General features: G+C 40.0%; 1 protein-coding gene across 1 annotated transcript in view; it reads right to left on the bottom strand.

The window, feature by feature from the left end:
- PSPC1 (paraspeckle component 1) overlaps positions 1–15,901 on the bottom strand; it is a gene marked incomplete in the record, with an annotated part of 86,482 nt that overhangs the window by 30,810 nt on the left and 39,771 nt on the right. Inside the window, 2 exon segments of the mRNA XM_014587147.2 lie at positions 10,221–10,305; positions 15,721–15,901. Of these exon segments, the coding sequence (XP_014442633.1) occupies positions 10,221–10,305; positions 15,721–15,901 (266 nt within the window).

Here is a 15,901-nt window from a genome sequence, read left to right as displayed (position 1 = left end):
CAGGACTCAAGCCATTCAGTTGTTCGTGTGGGACCTATGATTATATTCAAGAAATCAAAAGCCATAGGAACCAGCAGTTAGCATAAAGGCTATGTCACTGGACTCCCATGTAGTCGACAGTGGTTCACCTCCCGGACCTGGTGGCTTAAACTCATGTCGGGCGCGTGTGCGTGCGTGCCCAAGATCCCAAGAGGAGAACGGAGGAGAAGGGATTGCGACGTGGCCATCCCCCCTGGGAGGCGATTTCTCACTTTCTTTCTCTCTGTCTGGCTGGCTGGCTGGCGAGCGCATACGTCCTATAGTAAAATCCTCTCCAAAAAAAAAAAAAAAAAGCCATTATAAAAAGCTTAAACATGTACCCCCTTTGCGATAGTTTGGATAGTAGTATGACCCACAAAGCTTCATATGCTGGTACTGGTGTTGAGGTGGTTAGTGGGTGGAGACTGCATGATGGTAAGTACTTCACAGAGGCACTGCTAATGAACAGATTGAGGTCTTGCCAAGACACAGTGAGTTCTAGCTGTCCACAGCTCCCTAGCTCTCTGCACCTGCCTTCATACTCTGGGCTTCCATTAGCCATGTTGTAGGTTGGTCTGATGCAAGGCCTAAGTGAACTTTCCAACAACCAGAATTGTGACTCAATAAACTTCTACTTCTTCGTTACTCATCTAGCCTCAGGTTTTATTTCCATCAACAACACAATAATGGATTAAGACACTCTTACTACAAAAAGAGAAAAGTAAAGCCAGCAGGAAGTATGGAGATTAAGGCAGATGGATCCCACAGGGCCACCTATGTGGCTTTAGTCCCAAACCAGCAGTTTATAAAAATACCAGGCTTGCCCAAAATCCCGAGGAGAATGAAAGAGATGAGATTGTGGAATGACCATTTCCCCTGCACCCCTGAGGGGTAGATATTCATTCTTTCTTTCTCTCTGTCTGTCTGTCTGTCTCACCCATCCCTCTGTTTCTCTCCAGTGAGTACGCACCCTGTAGCAAAAAATTAATAATATATTTTTACAAGTAAATATGGGGGGCTGACAGGTGGTGCTGTGGTGGTTAAAGCAGCTGGACTCCCACATGGCTGACTGCAGTCGGAGTCCTGGACCTGGCAGCTCGATTTCTTAAAATTAAAATAATGACAATGAATAAAACTGTTTTAAACAAATCTGGGATCTATCATTGGCATAGCAGAGTCTCTGAAAACACTCACTCTGCCAGAGTTGAGCCACTTCAAAGGACCTCATTTCCCAAAGATCCTACTTTGTGCAAATGTAAGCCCTATCAGCACCACTCTGCTCCATCTTCATCAACCCACTGAGGAAATCCCCTAGAGAGAAAAGCCTATCATATTTACTGTCTACCTGTTTCCCAGAAAAAGTTTGCCAACTCTTACCTTACTGGTATAATGAAGCCAATAAATCACTATCTATACATACAGAATTATTACTTTTAAAGAGTTATTTTGGAACCAGCAGTTAGAGTAATGGCTATGTCGCTGGACTCCCATGTAGTGACCATGCTTCAAGTCCCGGACCCAGTGGCTTAAACTCATGCTAGGCGTGTGTGTGCGTGCCCAAGATCCCGAGAGGAGAAAGGATTGCAGCGTGGCCATTCCCCCTGGGGGGTGATTTCTCGTTTTCTATCTCTCTGTCTCTCTGTCTTTCTGGAGAGCACACATGACCTATAGCAAAAACCTCTCCAAAAATAATAATAATAAATAAAATAAAGAATTATTTTATTTTATTTATTATTATTTTCCAATTTGACCAGAGAGAGACTGAGAGAGAGGGAAAGTGAGAAAGGAAACCACTAGGTCCAAGACTTGAACTGTGGTTGGCCATGTGCGAGTCCAGTGCCTTTAACCACCACACCACCTGCCGGCCCCCAGAATTATTAAATCAGTAATAAGGTTATATAATATGCTTTAGAGGAAAAACTCACATAACTATATTTTAGAAATAGATTTGGGTTATACTGCTATTTAAATCAACAACAAAAACTTGCTATAATCATTTAAATAGTGATGGCTATATAAAGCCAATTAAGTCTTTTCCAGGTTACTAAGTACCTTACCTTTGTACATTCAGAACTAGAGTACACCATAATCTCAAAGTGGAAAATTACACTTCTGACCTTGTAACAGGTCATAGTCAATATCCCGGAATACGAAAGTATTCTATGAAATTACCTATAGGATATGTGTGTAAAGTGTATATGAAACACAAATTTATTGTTTAGATTTGGGTCCCATTCACAGGATACTTCATTATGAATGTGAATATTCCAAAATATGAAGAAAAACAAAATCTGAAACACTTCTGGCCCCAAACATTTTGGATAAAGGACACTCATCCTCTATAATAATATTATTCATATTCCCAGTGAAATCTTGGGCAACACTCAATAATCAACCAAAAGAATTTTTCTGTAGGCCAGCTAGAGTGGTGCAGGTAGTACAACAATGATGCTAGATGCTGAAACCATATAGGAAGCCCAGGTTTGGATCCCAGGTCATCCTAAGCACACAAGGTACACCAGGTGCATCCATGTGCACTTGGGACCCTCACTTACTGAGAGAATAGAAGTATGGCAAAATAGAAATTCATTCAAGACAGAAACAAAAAAATTTTTTTTAATTTCTACAGTAAGATAAAAATTTAATCTTTGAAAATAATAAAGGTTTTACATGATCATAAAAATTCAGGTCAAGCTTTACTATCAAATAGGCTCATATCACTCAGATCCTGCCACTAAATGATACATGAAAAACTTGCGGGTTCAAAGCTTTATGGTCTTCTGAATTGGAGACAGAGTATTATGGACACAATAATCTTGTTGGGACCACCTTTTAACACATAATTTTATACTTTTTTTTCCCCTTAAATTCGCAAAATACCCAGGAGCTCACCAAAGAGAAACAAGGAAAGTAGCACCAATGGAGTATAGTCACACCTCAATCCTCTCTCCATTTCTCCTTCCCATTAGGATTTTGGGCACACAAGCACAGGCACCAAGCATATTTTCTGAGCCATTGTGGATGGGAACAGAACCGTGGTCAGCCATAAGATCCAGCTCCCAATGCACAGCACTTAACCATTATGCTACAGGGCTAGCCCCTAACACATTTTAATTGTGCAAATCTACAAGTACACACAGATACACATTTTGACATTATTTGCAAACCAAAAGGTTAAGTTAATAATCAGTTTTAAGTGGGAGACAATTAAATACTAAAGTTCATTGGGGAAAGCAGGTGGAGTGGTTAAGGCACTGGATTCCCACATAACCGACCACGATTTGAGCCCCAGACCAGGTGGCTTTCTCGCTTTCTCTCTCTGGTAAGTGCATGTGCCCTCTAACAAATAAAAATAATAAATAAATTAAATTAAATAAATAAATGAGTCTTTTAAAAAAGAATTAAGGTTCACTGCTGCCAAGGAAAACTGCTACAAACAGGCATATCTGTAACAACTGATATGAGAGAATGTCTACAATGTAGCTATTAGCTTTCTTTCTCACTTTCTATCTCTGTCTCTCCCTGTTAAGTGCATATGCCCTGTAGCAAAGAAAATGATGATAATAAATAAAATTAAATACTTTAAAAAAAAAAAAAAGGAAAGAAAAACATGCCAGGTGTGTGTATGTGCATGTGCATATGCATATGTGGAAAATGGAAGAGAAGGGACTGAGGTGTGGTCACCCCCCTGAAGATGCTCAATTGCGCGCTCTATCTCTCTCACTGTGCCTATGTAGCACAAGTGCCCAAAAAGCCAAATCTAAAAAAAAAAAAAATCCATGTTTCAAAAGAGTATGAAAAAGTTTACAGCACAGTGGGAATATTTTCAAGAATAGGAGCACCACTCTAGTGATTTCATAATCTAAATTTACAAGCAGAATATAGGAACACTGCCTATTGTCTATATTATATTTGCCTCCAATTTTGGGGGGGGCGAGAGGCGTTTTGTTTTGTTTTGGTTTTGCTGTAGGGCACATGCGCTTGCCAGAAAGACAGACAGAAAGCAAAAAATTAACCCCCCAGGGGGAATGGCCACTCCATAATCCCTAGTCCTCCGTTCTCCTCTTGGATCTTAGGCATGCATGTACTAGCGCCCGGCATGAGTTTAAGGCACCGGGTCCACGACTCGAACCACAGTCGACTACATGGGAGTCAAGCAACATAGCCATTACACTAACTGCTGGCCCCTCTATTTTATTTTTTAATTAAAAAAAAAATCTACAACCCAATAATAAGAGGTATGTCAAATTTTAACATCCTTCATACTATATTTAGTTGAAAAATGGTAAAATTTTGATTTTACAATTTGTTTCAACCTGAAGCCTAGTAATTCATTTCAGGTCTCGAAAAATTTTTTAGAACTTTTCTTAAGAATTATTTACTTTTTTTTTTTTTTTGGAGGGGTTTTTGCAATATGGCGCGTGCGCTTGCCAAAAAGAGAGACAGATAGAGAGAAATCACCCCCCCCCCAGGGGAGATGGCCACACCACAATCCCTTCTCCATTCTCTCAGGATCTTGGGCATACACGCACACGTGCCCAATGTGATTTTAGCCACCAGGTCCCACACCCGAACCACGGTCAACTACATGGGAGTCCAGTGACATAGCCATTATCCCAACTGTTGGTACCTTTTTGTATTATTATTAAGAGAGATTTTTGCTATGGGGCGCAAGCACCCACCAGAGACAAAAAATGAAAAATCACCTCCCACAGGGTGGAATGGCCTCGCTGCAATCCCTTATCCTCTATTCTCCTCTTGGGATTTTGGGCATGCACTCTCATTCACCCAGCATGAGTTTAAGCCACTGGGTCCAGGATTCGAACAGTGGTCGACTAGTTCAGCGATGTAACCATTACACCATCTGCTGGTCCCAATAATTACTTATTTATTTTTATTAGTATTTTATTTTTAATTTGATACAGGGAACGTATCCTCACCAGGGAAAAAGAGAGAAAGTGAGGAAGCCGCCAGTTCCAGGACTCAACCACAGTCAGCTATTGGGAGTCAAGCGCCTTAACCACTATGCTACTTGCTGGCCCCAATTTTTATAGAATTTTTAAAATCTGGGAGGATAGAGGCACTTACCTATGATGCCTAAGGGATAAGACTATCTGATGTTCTTATTCAGCACTATCACATTTATCACAGGGTTCAATACATAATGGGGGTTTTATGATATTCTGAATGATTTAAGAAAGGAAATGAATGGGTAGGTGAGTAAGTGGGTGGGAAAAGAAGGAATGAAGAGATAAGTGAAACAATAAAACAAATGAACAACTAGTAAGTGGTCAAGTCATAAGCTGAACTAGCTCATTTACTCCTCACCCTGTTCTTTCTTCTGTTTTGCCAAAGCCTCTAAAGAATTAAGTAACACAGAAAAAAAACAAATAACTTATTCAAAGCATTGAAAGGGTAACCAGAATAATCTACTAATACTAGTATTAGTACTCCAAATAAATTCTTTTTAATTTCTCTCAAAATATACTTTCCAGGCAATCCACACTGACACAATGGTTAACACAATTCTCAATACTGAGACGTTTGTGACCCCAGGACTCCCTGTATATATAAGTGTGCTCATGATCCCAGTCAGCTGACGCTGGAGGTGCTTCAGGCATGAGTACCCTTTCGGGGTTATGTCTCTCCCTATGTCTGTTTCCCTCCCTCATGGAAGAAATAAACTTCAAAAATATACAAATAAGCCAGATCTTTTCTACCAACCAAGTTACAATTAAAGCTGTAATACCAGCCTTGGCCAGATAAGTCCTATCAGTTTAATTGCTATAATTTTCTTAGTTCATTTTGTCTTAGAAGTATGGGATATATCTGGCAATTACTAGTGTAAGTTTTTCCTACCCTTAATATATGCAGCAATTTTTTTTTCCTTAGCTTTTGCCATAAGGTTCATGCACTTGCCAGGAAGGATGGCCACATATGCACGAGTCCAGCATGATTTTTCAAGCAGCTAAATCTGGGTCTCAAACCACAAATCAGTCATGTGGTAATCAAGGCTTTAAACACCATGCCACCTGCTGACACACTGCCTTTTTATTTTCTGTTAAAGGTTTTTGACGTAAGGTGAATGCTATCACCAGAGAGAAAGAAAGAGCAAGACAGAGGGAAAGTATCAAGGAAAACCAGCCACACTGCAATCCATTCTCCTACTGGGATTTGGGCACACAAGCCCAGTGTGACTTTCAAGCCACCAGGTTCAGCACTAGAAGCCTACCATTCACCACGATAGGCTTTGTGGTCATTCAGAACCTTAACTTATAGACCTACAAAATTTTTAGACTAGGGGGCCAGCAGATGGCATGGTGGTAACATCATTGCACTCCCACATGGCTGACCACAGTTCAAGCCCAGGACACAGTGGCTTCAAACTCATACAAGGCGCATATGCATGGGTGCCCAAGATCCTGGGAGGAAAAATGGAGAAGTTGTGGCATAGCCAAGCCCCCAGGGGACGATTTCTCACTTTCCCTCTCAGTGTCTATCTCCAGTGAAAGCATGTATTCTATGGCAAAAACTTCTCCAAAAAAAAAAAAAGTTTACAGACTTCAGAAAAATTACAAAAATAGTAGAGTTCCTATATACTTCATCCAGCTTTCCCTAAAATTAACATCTTATATAACCATGGCACAATTATAAAAACCAGAAATGAACACTGGCACAATATAATTGACTACAAACTGTACACAAATTTCACCAGAATCCCACACTGCAAGTAGCCAACCCCGTGTCCTGGACCCAGAAGTCTGAAAAACACACTGGGCTCATGTACATACATATCTCAAATTCTGACAGAATAGAAAAATGGAGAAGGGATTCTGGCATGATTTGGTCCCAATTAAGAGGGTGGCTTTTACCCTCTCTCTCTTTCTCTCTCTAATGAGTATATATTGACTGTTAGCAAATTTGAAAAAAAAAAAAAAGTATATACCCAAAGTTAATTTCAGAGCTGTTGGCCCATACCTCTAATAAGATTACAGGTTGATAAATGTTTATCACAATCTTATGACATCTAGTCAAGATACTGTTTTCTCAAGTTAAGCTTCTTATTTTCTCCTCTACCCCTTTCCAATGTTACAGTAATTCATCTGTACTACAATTAGTTTCTTTTGTGACATTTCTGTATTCAATTTTAGGTAATGCTCATGTTCTGTTTGGTTTTAGCTGTTAATTTTGAAAAGTACATGAAGGTTAGGATACTACTTCAAAAAGCCTGTCAAGTCTAAATATAAGAGAAGAAAGTCGGATTCAGGTAAGGCTTTATGTAACAAAGGAGGATTCCTTCTTTTTTTTTTTTTTTGAGAGGTTTTTGCTATAGGGCGCATCGCTCGCCAGACAGAGAGAGACATAGAGACAGAAAGCGAGAAATCACGCCCCAGGGGGGATGGCCACGCCGCAATCCCTTCTCCTCCATTCTCCTCTCAGGATCTTGGGCACGCACACACACACACCCGGCATGAGTTTAAGCCACCGGGTCCGGGACTCGAACCGCAGTCGACTACGTGGGAGTCCAGTGACACAGCCATTACACAAACTGCTGGTCCCAAGGAGGTTTCCTTTTTTTAAAAAAAAAAAAGCTGAAGCAGGGGCCAGCAAAATGGCCTAGTGATTACATAACTGAATTTCACATGGCTGACCACAGTTTGAGTCCTGGGCCCAGTGGGTTGAAAAATCATGCCAGTACATAAGCATGCATGCCCCTAAGATCTCAGAAGGAGAATGTAAAAGAAAGGATTGTGGCATGGTCATCCCCTCTGGAGGGTGATTTCTCATGTTTCCTCTTACTGTCTCTGTGTCTGTCTCTCTCCCCCTCTCTCTCTGTCTCTCTCCCCACAAGCCAAGTATGTGCCCCATAACAAAAACCTCTAAAAATAAATAAATAAAATTAAAAACAAAAGCAATAGTGATCTGAATATGTTTATATAAAAAGAAGAAAAAAGAAAGAAGTTGAAAAATGGTCTCTAAGACAAAACAGTTCAAGTGGGACGTTATGTAAAACGGTGGTTCTCAAATTTTTGCATACCTCCATCATCTGGACAATTCCAAGTGGACAGGACCCACCACTAGTTTCTAATCCTGTAATTCTGGAAAGTACTGAGACTTTGCATTGCTAACAATTCTCCAGGTGAGAATAATGGCACTTTTATTTTAAATTATTATTTATATTATTATTATTGTTTCATTTGCTATAGTGCACATGCATTCACCAGAAAGAGGCAGACAGAGAGAGAGAGAGAATGAAAGTGAGAAAGCAAGCCACCAGGTCTGGGACCCAAACCATGGTCAGCCATGTGGGAGTCCAGTACCTTAATCACTGTGCCACCTGCCAGCCCCAACTGACACTTATTTTATACAGGGACTATAATTTGAGGACTTGAATAGAGTAAAATGAAAGTAGTTCCAAAATAGAAATATACATTGGCATTATAGGGAACCAGCAGTTAGCGTAATGGCTATGTTGCTGGACTCCCACGTAGTCGACCGCGGTTCGTGTCCCAGACCCGGTGGCTTAAAACTCACGCCGGGCGCGTGTGCGTGCGTGCCCAAGATCCCAAGAGGAGAATGGAAGAGAAGGGATTGTGGCGTGACCATCCCCCCTGGGGGGTGATTTCTCGCTTTCTGTCTCTATGTCTCTCTCTGTCTGTCTGGTGAGCGCACGCGCCCTACAGTGAAAATCTCTCCAAAAAAAAAAAAAAGACTCACTCATAGGTTTTCACTTTCTTCTTTACTTTTGTTTTTTTAATTTTGCCAGAGGGCATGTAAGCTTGCCCAACTAGAGAGAAAAAGAGAGACAGAGAGAAAGCACCCACAATAAGGAATGGTCATGCCACAGTCCCTTTTCTTCCATTTCTCCTTTCATGATTTGGGCACACACATGCATGCATATACAAACATGGAGTGTTTTTTTTTTCCAAGCACCAGGTCTAGGACTCAGACTGTGCAGTTGGCCATAGGGATCCAACTGCCTTAACCACCAGGCTGCCCCTTCTTTACTTTTTCTTTCCCATTAACACCTTATGTTTATCACAAGCACTTACTACTTTTATAGCATGTTCAAAATCAAAATTTAAGTACATTTCATCTATCATAGCTTTTGTTAATAACATTTCCAAGAATTATGATTTTTAAAACTTTAAAAGGAACATTTATCTTATTATACTTCACAATAAATATTACAGGCACAAAGAAAGCCGTTAACTTTTGTTCATACATCTTATAACAACCACTACCCTAAACTTCCTTCCTTAAATCTTTAAAAATTTTTAAAGTTAATCATAAGAGTTGTCTAATTATGGGACCAGCAGGTGGCATGGTTAAGGTGCTGATACTCCCATATAGCCAAACCATGGTTCAAGTCCCGGACATGGCAGCTTGTTTTCTCACTCCCCCACCCCCAGTCAAATTAAAATAAATGAATAAATAGATAAAATTAAATAATTCTTTAAAAACAATGTTGTCTAATTATGTACTGAGATTTTAAATGCCTATACATCATAAAGTACACTTCCACATCTTTTTTTTTCCTTTTGAGAAGTTTTTGCTACAGGGCATGTGTAATAGCCAGACAAAGAGAGAAACAGAGACAGAAAGTGAGAAATCACCCCCAGGGAGATGGCCACAGCACAATCCCTTCTTCGCCACTCTCCTCTCAGGAATTTGGGCACACATGCACAAGCATCTGGTTTGAGTTTTAAGTTGTCGGGTCTGGAACTTAAACTGTGGTTGACAACATGGATGTCCAATGACATAACCATAATGCCATCTGCTGGTCTCTCACATATTTATTTAAGGAAAGTTACCAGAAGCACGAAGAACCATAAAGATATTCACAATAATAGTATTATACACACGAAACAAAAAGCTAAGAAAAATTCAAACATATCTGTATTGGAAAAATATTAATAGACTGGTAACCTACAGTGCATTCTTACAATAAATTACACATAACAAAGTCTATACCCTTTTTAATTCAGGTAAATGCAATCAAAGTGCTGTATGTATTAAATAATCCTAAGAATAACAATTATAATAGACTGTAGAATAATTTCCTCTGTGTGGTCAAAAGAGCAACTTTCTTACTTTTTCTCTTCTTTCCAACTCCAACAACGTGTCTGTAATGGGTGTTAGGAAGTTTTATTAAGATTACACACAAGGAGATATTTTATATTATGAAGATTTTTTTTTACCTCAGCTGTATTTGTTTCCGTTTTTGTAGCTCTTGGTTTCTCAGTTCTTCTAAGCGTCTGAGTTCTTCTTGACGCCTCATTAAATCTATAAAAGATTACAAATTAAATTTTTACTTTCTCTTTATTTTTATGTGAGAATAAAAATAAGCTGGGATTCTTTATTATTGGCAATATATGTTAACTCATTCGTAGTCATGCACCTAAATTTTTTTTTCCTATTAATCATTTCTTTTGTATTTATTTTAATTTGTTACAGTGCATGTAAAGTGAGCTCCCTGGGAGAGACAGAGTAAAAACCACCCCGCGTGGGACTAGCAGTTAGCAAAATGGCTATGTCGCTGGACTCCCACATAGTCGACCATGGTTCGAGTCCCAGACCCAGTGGCTTAAACTCATACCGGGCGCATGGGCCCAAGATCCTGAGAGGAGAATGGAGGAGAAGGGATTGCGGCGTGGCCATCCCCCCTGGGGGGTGATTTCTCGCTTTCTGTCTCTCTCTGTCTGTCTGGCGAGCGCACGTGCCCTATAGCAAAAACCTCTCCAAAAAAAGCAAAAAAAAAAAAAAAAAAAACACCCCGCAAGGGAAAAGATCATTCTATAATCCTTTGTCCTCCATTATCCTCTTGGGACTTTTGGGCAAGTATACCCACACACCCAGTGTGGTTTTCAAGCTGCTGGTACAGGACTCAAACCACAGTCAGCTACATGAGACCCAGCTGCTCAACTCCATACCATGTCACTGTCTATCAAACGTTTTGTAATGAGTGATTATAACCTGTATAATTAATCAAATTAATATCCTTTCTGAGTATGTTTCCTTATGTGTATAAATAGTAATAAAATCATCTAAGAATTTAAAAATTAGAGTAACTATTTTATAACAAAATATCTAGTACATACAACAAAGAAAACAAATTATCACAATACTAAGTCATTTTCATGTACAACTTTGATTTTTTTTTTTTTAAGAGATTTTTGCTATCAGGCATATTTGCTCACTGGTGAGACAGAAAGACAGAAAGCGAGAAATCACCCTGGGGGTGGGGGAAACGACCACACACCACAATCCCTTCTCCTCCATTCTCCTCTCGGGATTTTGGGCATGCGTGACACGCGTCCATCATGAGATTTAAGCAACTAGGTCCAGGACTCAAACTGTGGTCAACTATATGAGAGCCCAGCAATGTAACCAATTACTCCATCTGCTGGTCCCCATGTACAACTTTTAAACAAATTACAATCATTTACAGCAAGAAATACAAAATGTTAAAAAGATGCCTTAGGAGATATAAGCAGAAGGCACTTAAGAATCAAACCAAACAGGGACCAGCAGCTAGTGTAATAGCTATGTCGCTGGACTCCATGTTGTCGACCGTGGTTCACTTCCCAGACCCGGTGGCTTAAAACTCACGCTGGGCGAGTGTGCGCCCAAGATCCCGAGAGGAGAATGGAGGAGAAGGGATTGCGGCATGGCCATCCCCACTAGGGGGTGATTTCTTGCTTTCTGTCTCTCTCTCTCTCTCTGGCAAGCGCATGTGCCCTATAGCAAAAACCTCTCCAAAAAAAGAAAAAAAAAATCAAACCAAACAGTAAAAATAGTGAGCATGTTTTTTATTTTTACTGTTTTGGTGCATGTCTTGAAAGAATTAGCCTAAGATTACTCCTTCACTAAGTCAATCTATTAAGAGCAGGGAGAAAAGACTTCTTGATAGAGAAAGAAAGGCTTAATATACTGAATTATTTTAAAGCAAAAAGCAACCATTCCCACAATCTGAGCTAATTTAGAACAGTTTTCCTTCCCATTTTACAGATTAAACCAGACTGAGACCCAGCTGCTATGGCACAGGCAATAGGGAACTGCTGCACAATCTGGAGCAGTAAGGGAAGGCCCGAAGTTTAGATCACAGTGTGACAAGACACTGGCACAGGTACCTGTCTCTATCTTTCCTGAAGAAAAACAATAGGTTGTTGGGAAAGTCATTACGTATTTTTCTATGTAAAAATGTGTCATGATTCTTTGAACAACTCAATAAACAAACTTGGTTTGGGACACTACCCAGAATACTGTGTACTGGTATACTAGGCAAGGACCAGGTTTTGTTTTTTCATTTAAATTCATACTTTAATTCTGTTTTCCCACAAAAATTCCAGGTGATTATGATAACATGCAGTACAGAAAACACTAAACATGACTAGAATGACTTCAAACCTTTGTAACATTAGCTCTCAACTACCTCTTAACTGCTCACCAGAAATAAGTACCTCTAACCTCAGACCAAGTAAATCAAAATCCCTTAGGATATTAACCAAACATCCATATTTATTTTTAAAGCTCCCCTAGTGCCTCCATTGGGCAACCAACATTAAGAACCTTACAACTTACTCGTTAGCCCACGGCCTGGTGGTTAAGGGAGCTGGATCTCACATGATGAGCATGCAAATCTAGTCCTGGTACTAGCTTAAAGAACATGCCAGGTACCTGTGCATGTGTGCCCAAAATTCCAAAAGGAGGAAAGATGGAAAAGATAGGATTGTTGTATAACTATTCCCCATGGGGAGAGAGCTCTCTCCTACTCTCTTGCTCTCTAGTGAGTACACACAAATTATGGCAAATTAAAAAATAAATAAATCATACAACTTTCATAATAGAGAGCAAAATAATATACATTTGCATTCCTACGAGAAAATGATGAACAACAAGCTGAAATATAGGAAGTGTCCCACTATAAAAACCCACGAATATCCCCCCGGGGGGTGATTTCTCGCTTTCTGTCTCTATGTCTCTCTCTGTCTGGCGAACACATGCGCCCTATAGCGAAAACCTCTAAAAAAAAAAAAAAAAACACAACATCAACCTAATAGATCCAATAATAATTTTTGTTTTTCATATCAGAAGGTTGGGAACAACAGATGTTGTAGTACTCAGGGCGTTGGACTCCCACATGACTGACTATGGTTTGAGTCCTAAACCTGGCAGCTTGCTTTCTCACTCTTCCTTTCTTACCCATTCTCTCTGGTGAAATAATAATAACGATAAATAAAATATATAAATAATTCTTAAAAAATAAATTGTTGGGGCCAGCAGGTGGCATGATGGTTAAGGTGCTAGACCCCAACATGGCTGACCATGGTTCAAGTTCCTGCCAGACCTAGCAGCTTGCTTTCTCACTTTGCCTTTTTCTCTGTCGCTGCCTGGACTAATAAAAATAACAACAACAAATGGAATAAAATAAATAAATAAATATTTTACAGAAAATTGCCAGGGAGCACATGTGCTTACAAGAGACAGAGACAAGGGAAAAAGCATCCCCCAGTGAGGCACCATCCTACTGCAACCCCTTCTCCAACTGTGCATCCCACCATGATTTGGGGCACCAAAGTAGGTCATGTGGAATCCAGTGGCTCCCTTAACCACTAAACTACAGTGTTAATCCTATTCTATAAAAATGTTATCCACGGTTTCTTTTGTAAATCAGCTTTTAAATCATATCTACTATAAACAATACTAAATATAAAAATAAACATTACAATTTTTAACACATGAAAAGGAATAAAATAAGAATATAAATTGCTTTCTGACAACTGGATCTACTTTTTTTTGGAGAGGTTTTTGCTATAGGGCGCGTGTGCTCGCCAGAAAGACAGACACAGACAGACAGACAGAAAGCGAGAAATCACCCCACAGAGTGGATGGCCATGCCACAATCCTTTCTCCTCCATTCTCCTCTCGGGATCTTGGGCACACACGCATACGCACCTGGTGTGAGTATAAGCCACCGGGTCTGGGACTCCAACTGCGGTCGACTACATGGGAGTCCCAGCGACATAGCCATGACACCAACTTCTGGTCCCTGGATCTGCTACTTTTAAGCTGTACCAAATGAGAAAGCTGCTTTAACCTCTAATATTGTACTTCCTCACTTGTAACGTACATCTAAATAGCTCAAAGGCTCCAACAATCAATTATCATATAAGCACATTTAAATTGCATCTAGAGGGAACCAGCAGTTAGCGTAATGGCTATGTCGCTGGACTCCCACGTAGTCGACTGCAGTTCGCATCCTGGACCGGGTGGCTTAAAACTCACGCCGGGCGCGTGTGCGTGCGTGCCCAAGATCCCGAGAGGAGAATGGAGAAGGGCTTGCGGCGTGACCATCCCCCCTGGGGGGTGATTTCTCGCTTTCTGTCTCTCTGTCTGTCTGGCAAGCGCATGCGCTCTATAGCGAAAATCTCTCCAATAAATAAATAAATAAATAAGTAAGTAAGTAAGTAAATTGCATCTAGAAGTTAGAGAACTAAGCACATAAAACAAAACTACCTAATTTTGCAGTTAGTACATCATACTTCTTTTAAAGCTGCTAAAAGTTGCTGAAGCCTATATGTCTGCAGTTCTGCAGAAAAGATCACAGTGAGGCAAGACCACTATTTCAAAATAAATATATAAATCTTTTAAAAATGGGATTAAAAATTTTAAAAACCTAAAAACATAATGGGATGGACCTAAGAAGGACTAAATAAATATCAGTAAAGTATAAATAAAACCACTATTATAAGGCATTGGAATGTCTAACAATAAAAATCCTGAGGATACCTGATGGTACAGTAGTAGTGCTCTATAAGGCTGGACCCACATGAGAAGGCCCTAGGTTCACATTCTGGGGTCTGCATTCAGGCATCCACATGATCCTGGCTGGATGAAGCTAGGAGTGGATTGTGCAACAGGCACCCTACTTGGGGATGCCCATCTGCATGTGTGTATTTATTTCTATCTCATGAGTGAAAAAAATTAAGAACAACAATAAGAAACCCAAAAAATTTCTAAGACACAGGACCAACAGATAACATAACGGTGCCCTGTAGCAAGCATCTCTCAAATACATAACAAAATAATTCTATGAATATTTATGCATATGTCTTGGGAAAAAAAATTAAGAGATATTTTTGCTATAGGGCACATGCACTCACTGGAGAGACAGAGAGAGACAAAGAGATAGAAAGCGTAAAATCACCCCCACCAAGGGAGATGGCCATGCCACAGTCCCTTCTCCTCTCAGGATCCTAGGCACATACACACACATTCACATGCACCTGGCATGATTTTTAAGCCGCCGGGACTTGAACCACAGTCGACTACATGGGAGTTCAGTGACATAACCATTATGCCAGTTGATGATCCCAGAAATTTTTTTAAGAAGGATTTTTTTGCTATGGGGTGCGTGCACTCACCAGAGAGACAGAAAAAGGGAGAAGGGGCTGCAGCATGGCCATACCACCAAAGAGTGATTTCTCTCTCTCTCTCTCTCTGTCTCTCCAGTGAGGATGTATGCCCTATATAAAAAATCTCTCAAAATAAATAAAAGAGATATTTATTTCTAAAATGCTGAATTTCAATGCTCTCTAAACTAAAAAAAAAAACACAGTAATGTAAACCAGTGGTGCATACAAATGACTCTCAGGGTAAACAAAATCATACCATACCTATATGAAAATCTATTTTTACCTTGCCTCATCAGCATTAATTGGTGTTCATGTCGGGCTGCTTCCATTTCTGCTTCCAGTTTCTCTTTAGCTTCTCTGATGTTTCTATCAACCTGCTCACGTTGCTGCTTTTCCATTTCATCAAGAGCTTTCCATCGAGATGCATACTCAAATTCAAATGTCCCAGGTTGAGCAAAACGTGG

This window comes from Tupaia chinensis, unplaced genomic scaffold, assembly GCF_000334495.1.
Source record: "Tupaia chinensis unplaced genomic scaffold, TupChi_1.0 Scaffold000186_1, whole genome shotgun sequence".
In the NCBI taxonomy this organism is placed as follows: Eukaryota; Metazoa; Chordata; class Mammalia; order Scandentia; family Tupaiidae; genus Tupaia; species Tupaia belangeri.
The sequence above is the reverse complement of the archived record's forward strand: the minus strand, read 5'-3'. Positions and strand labels throughout refer to the sequence as shown.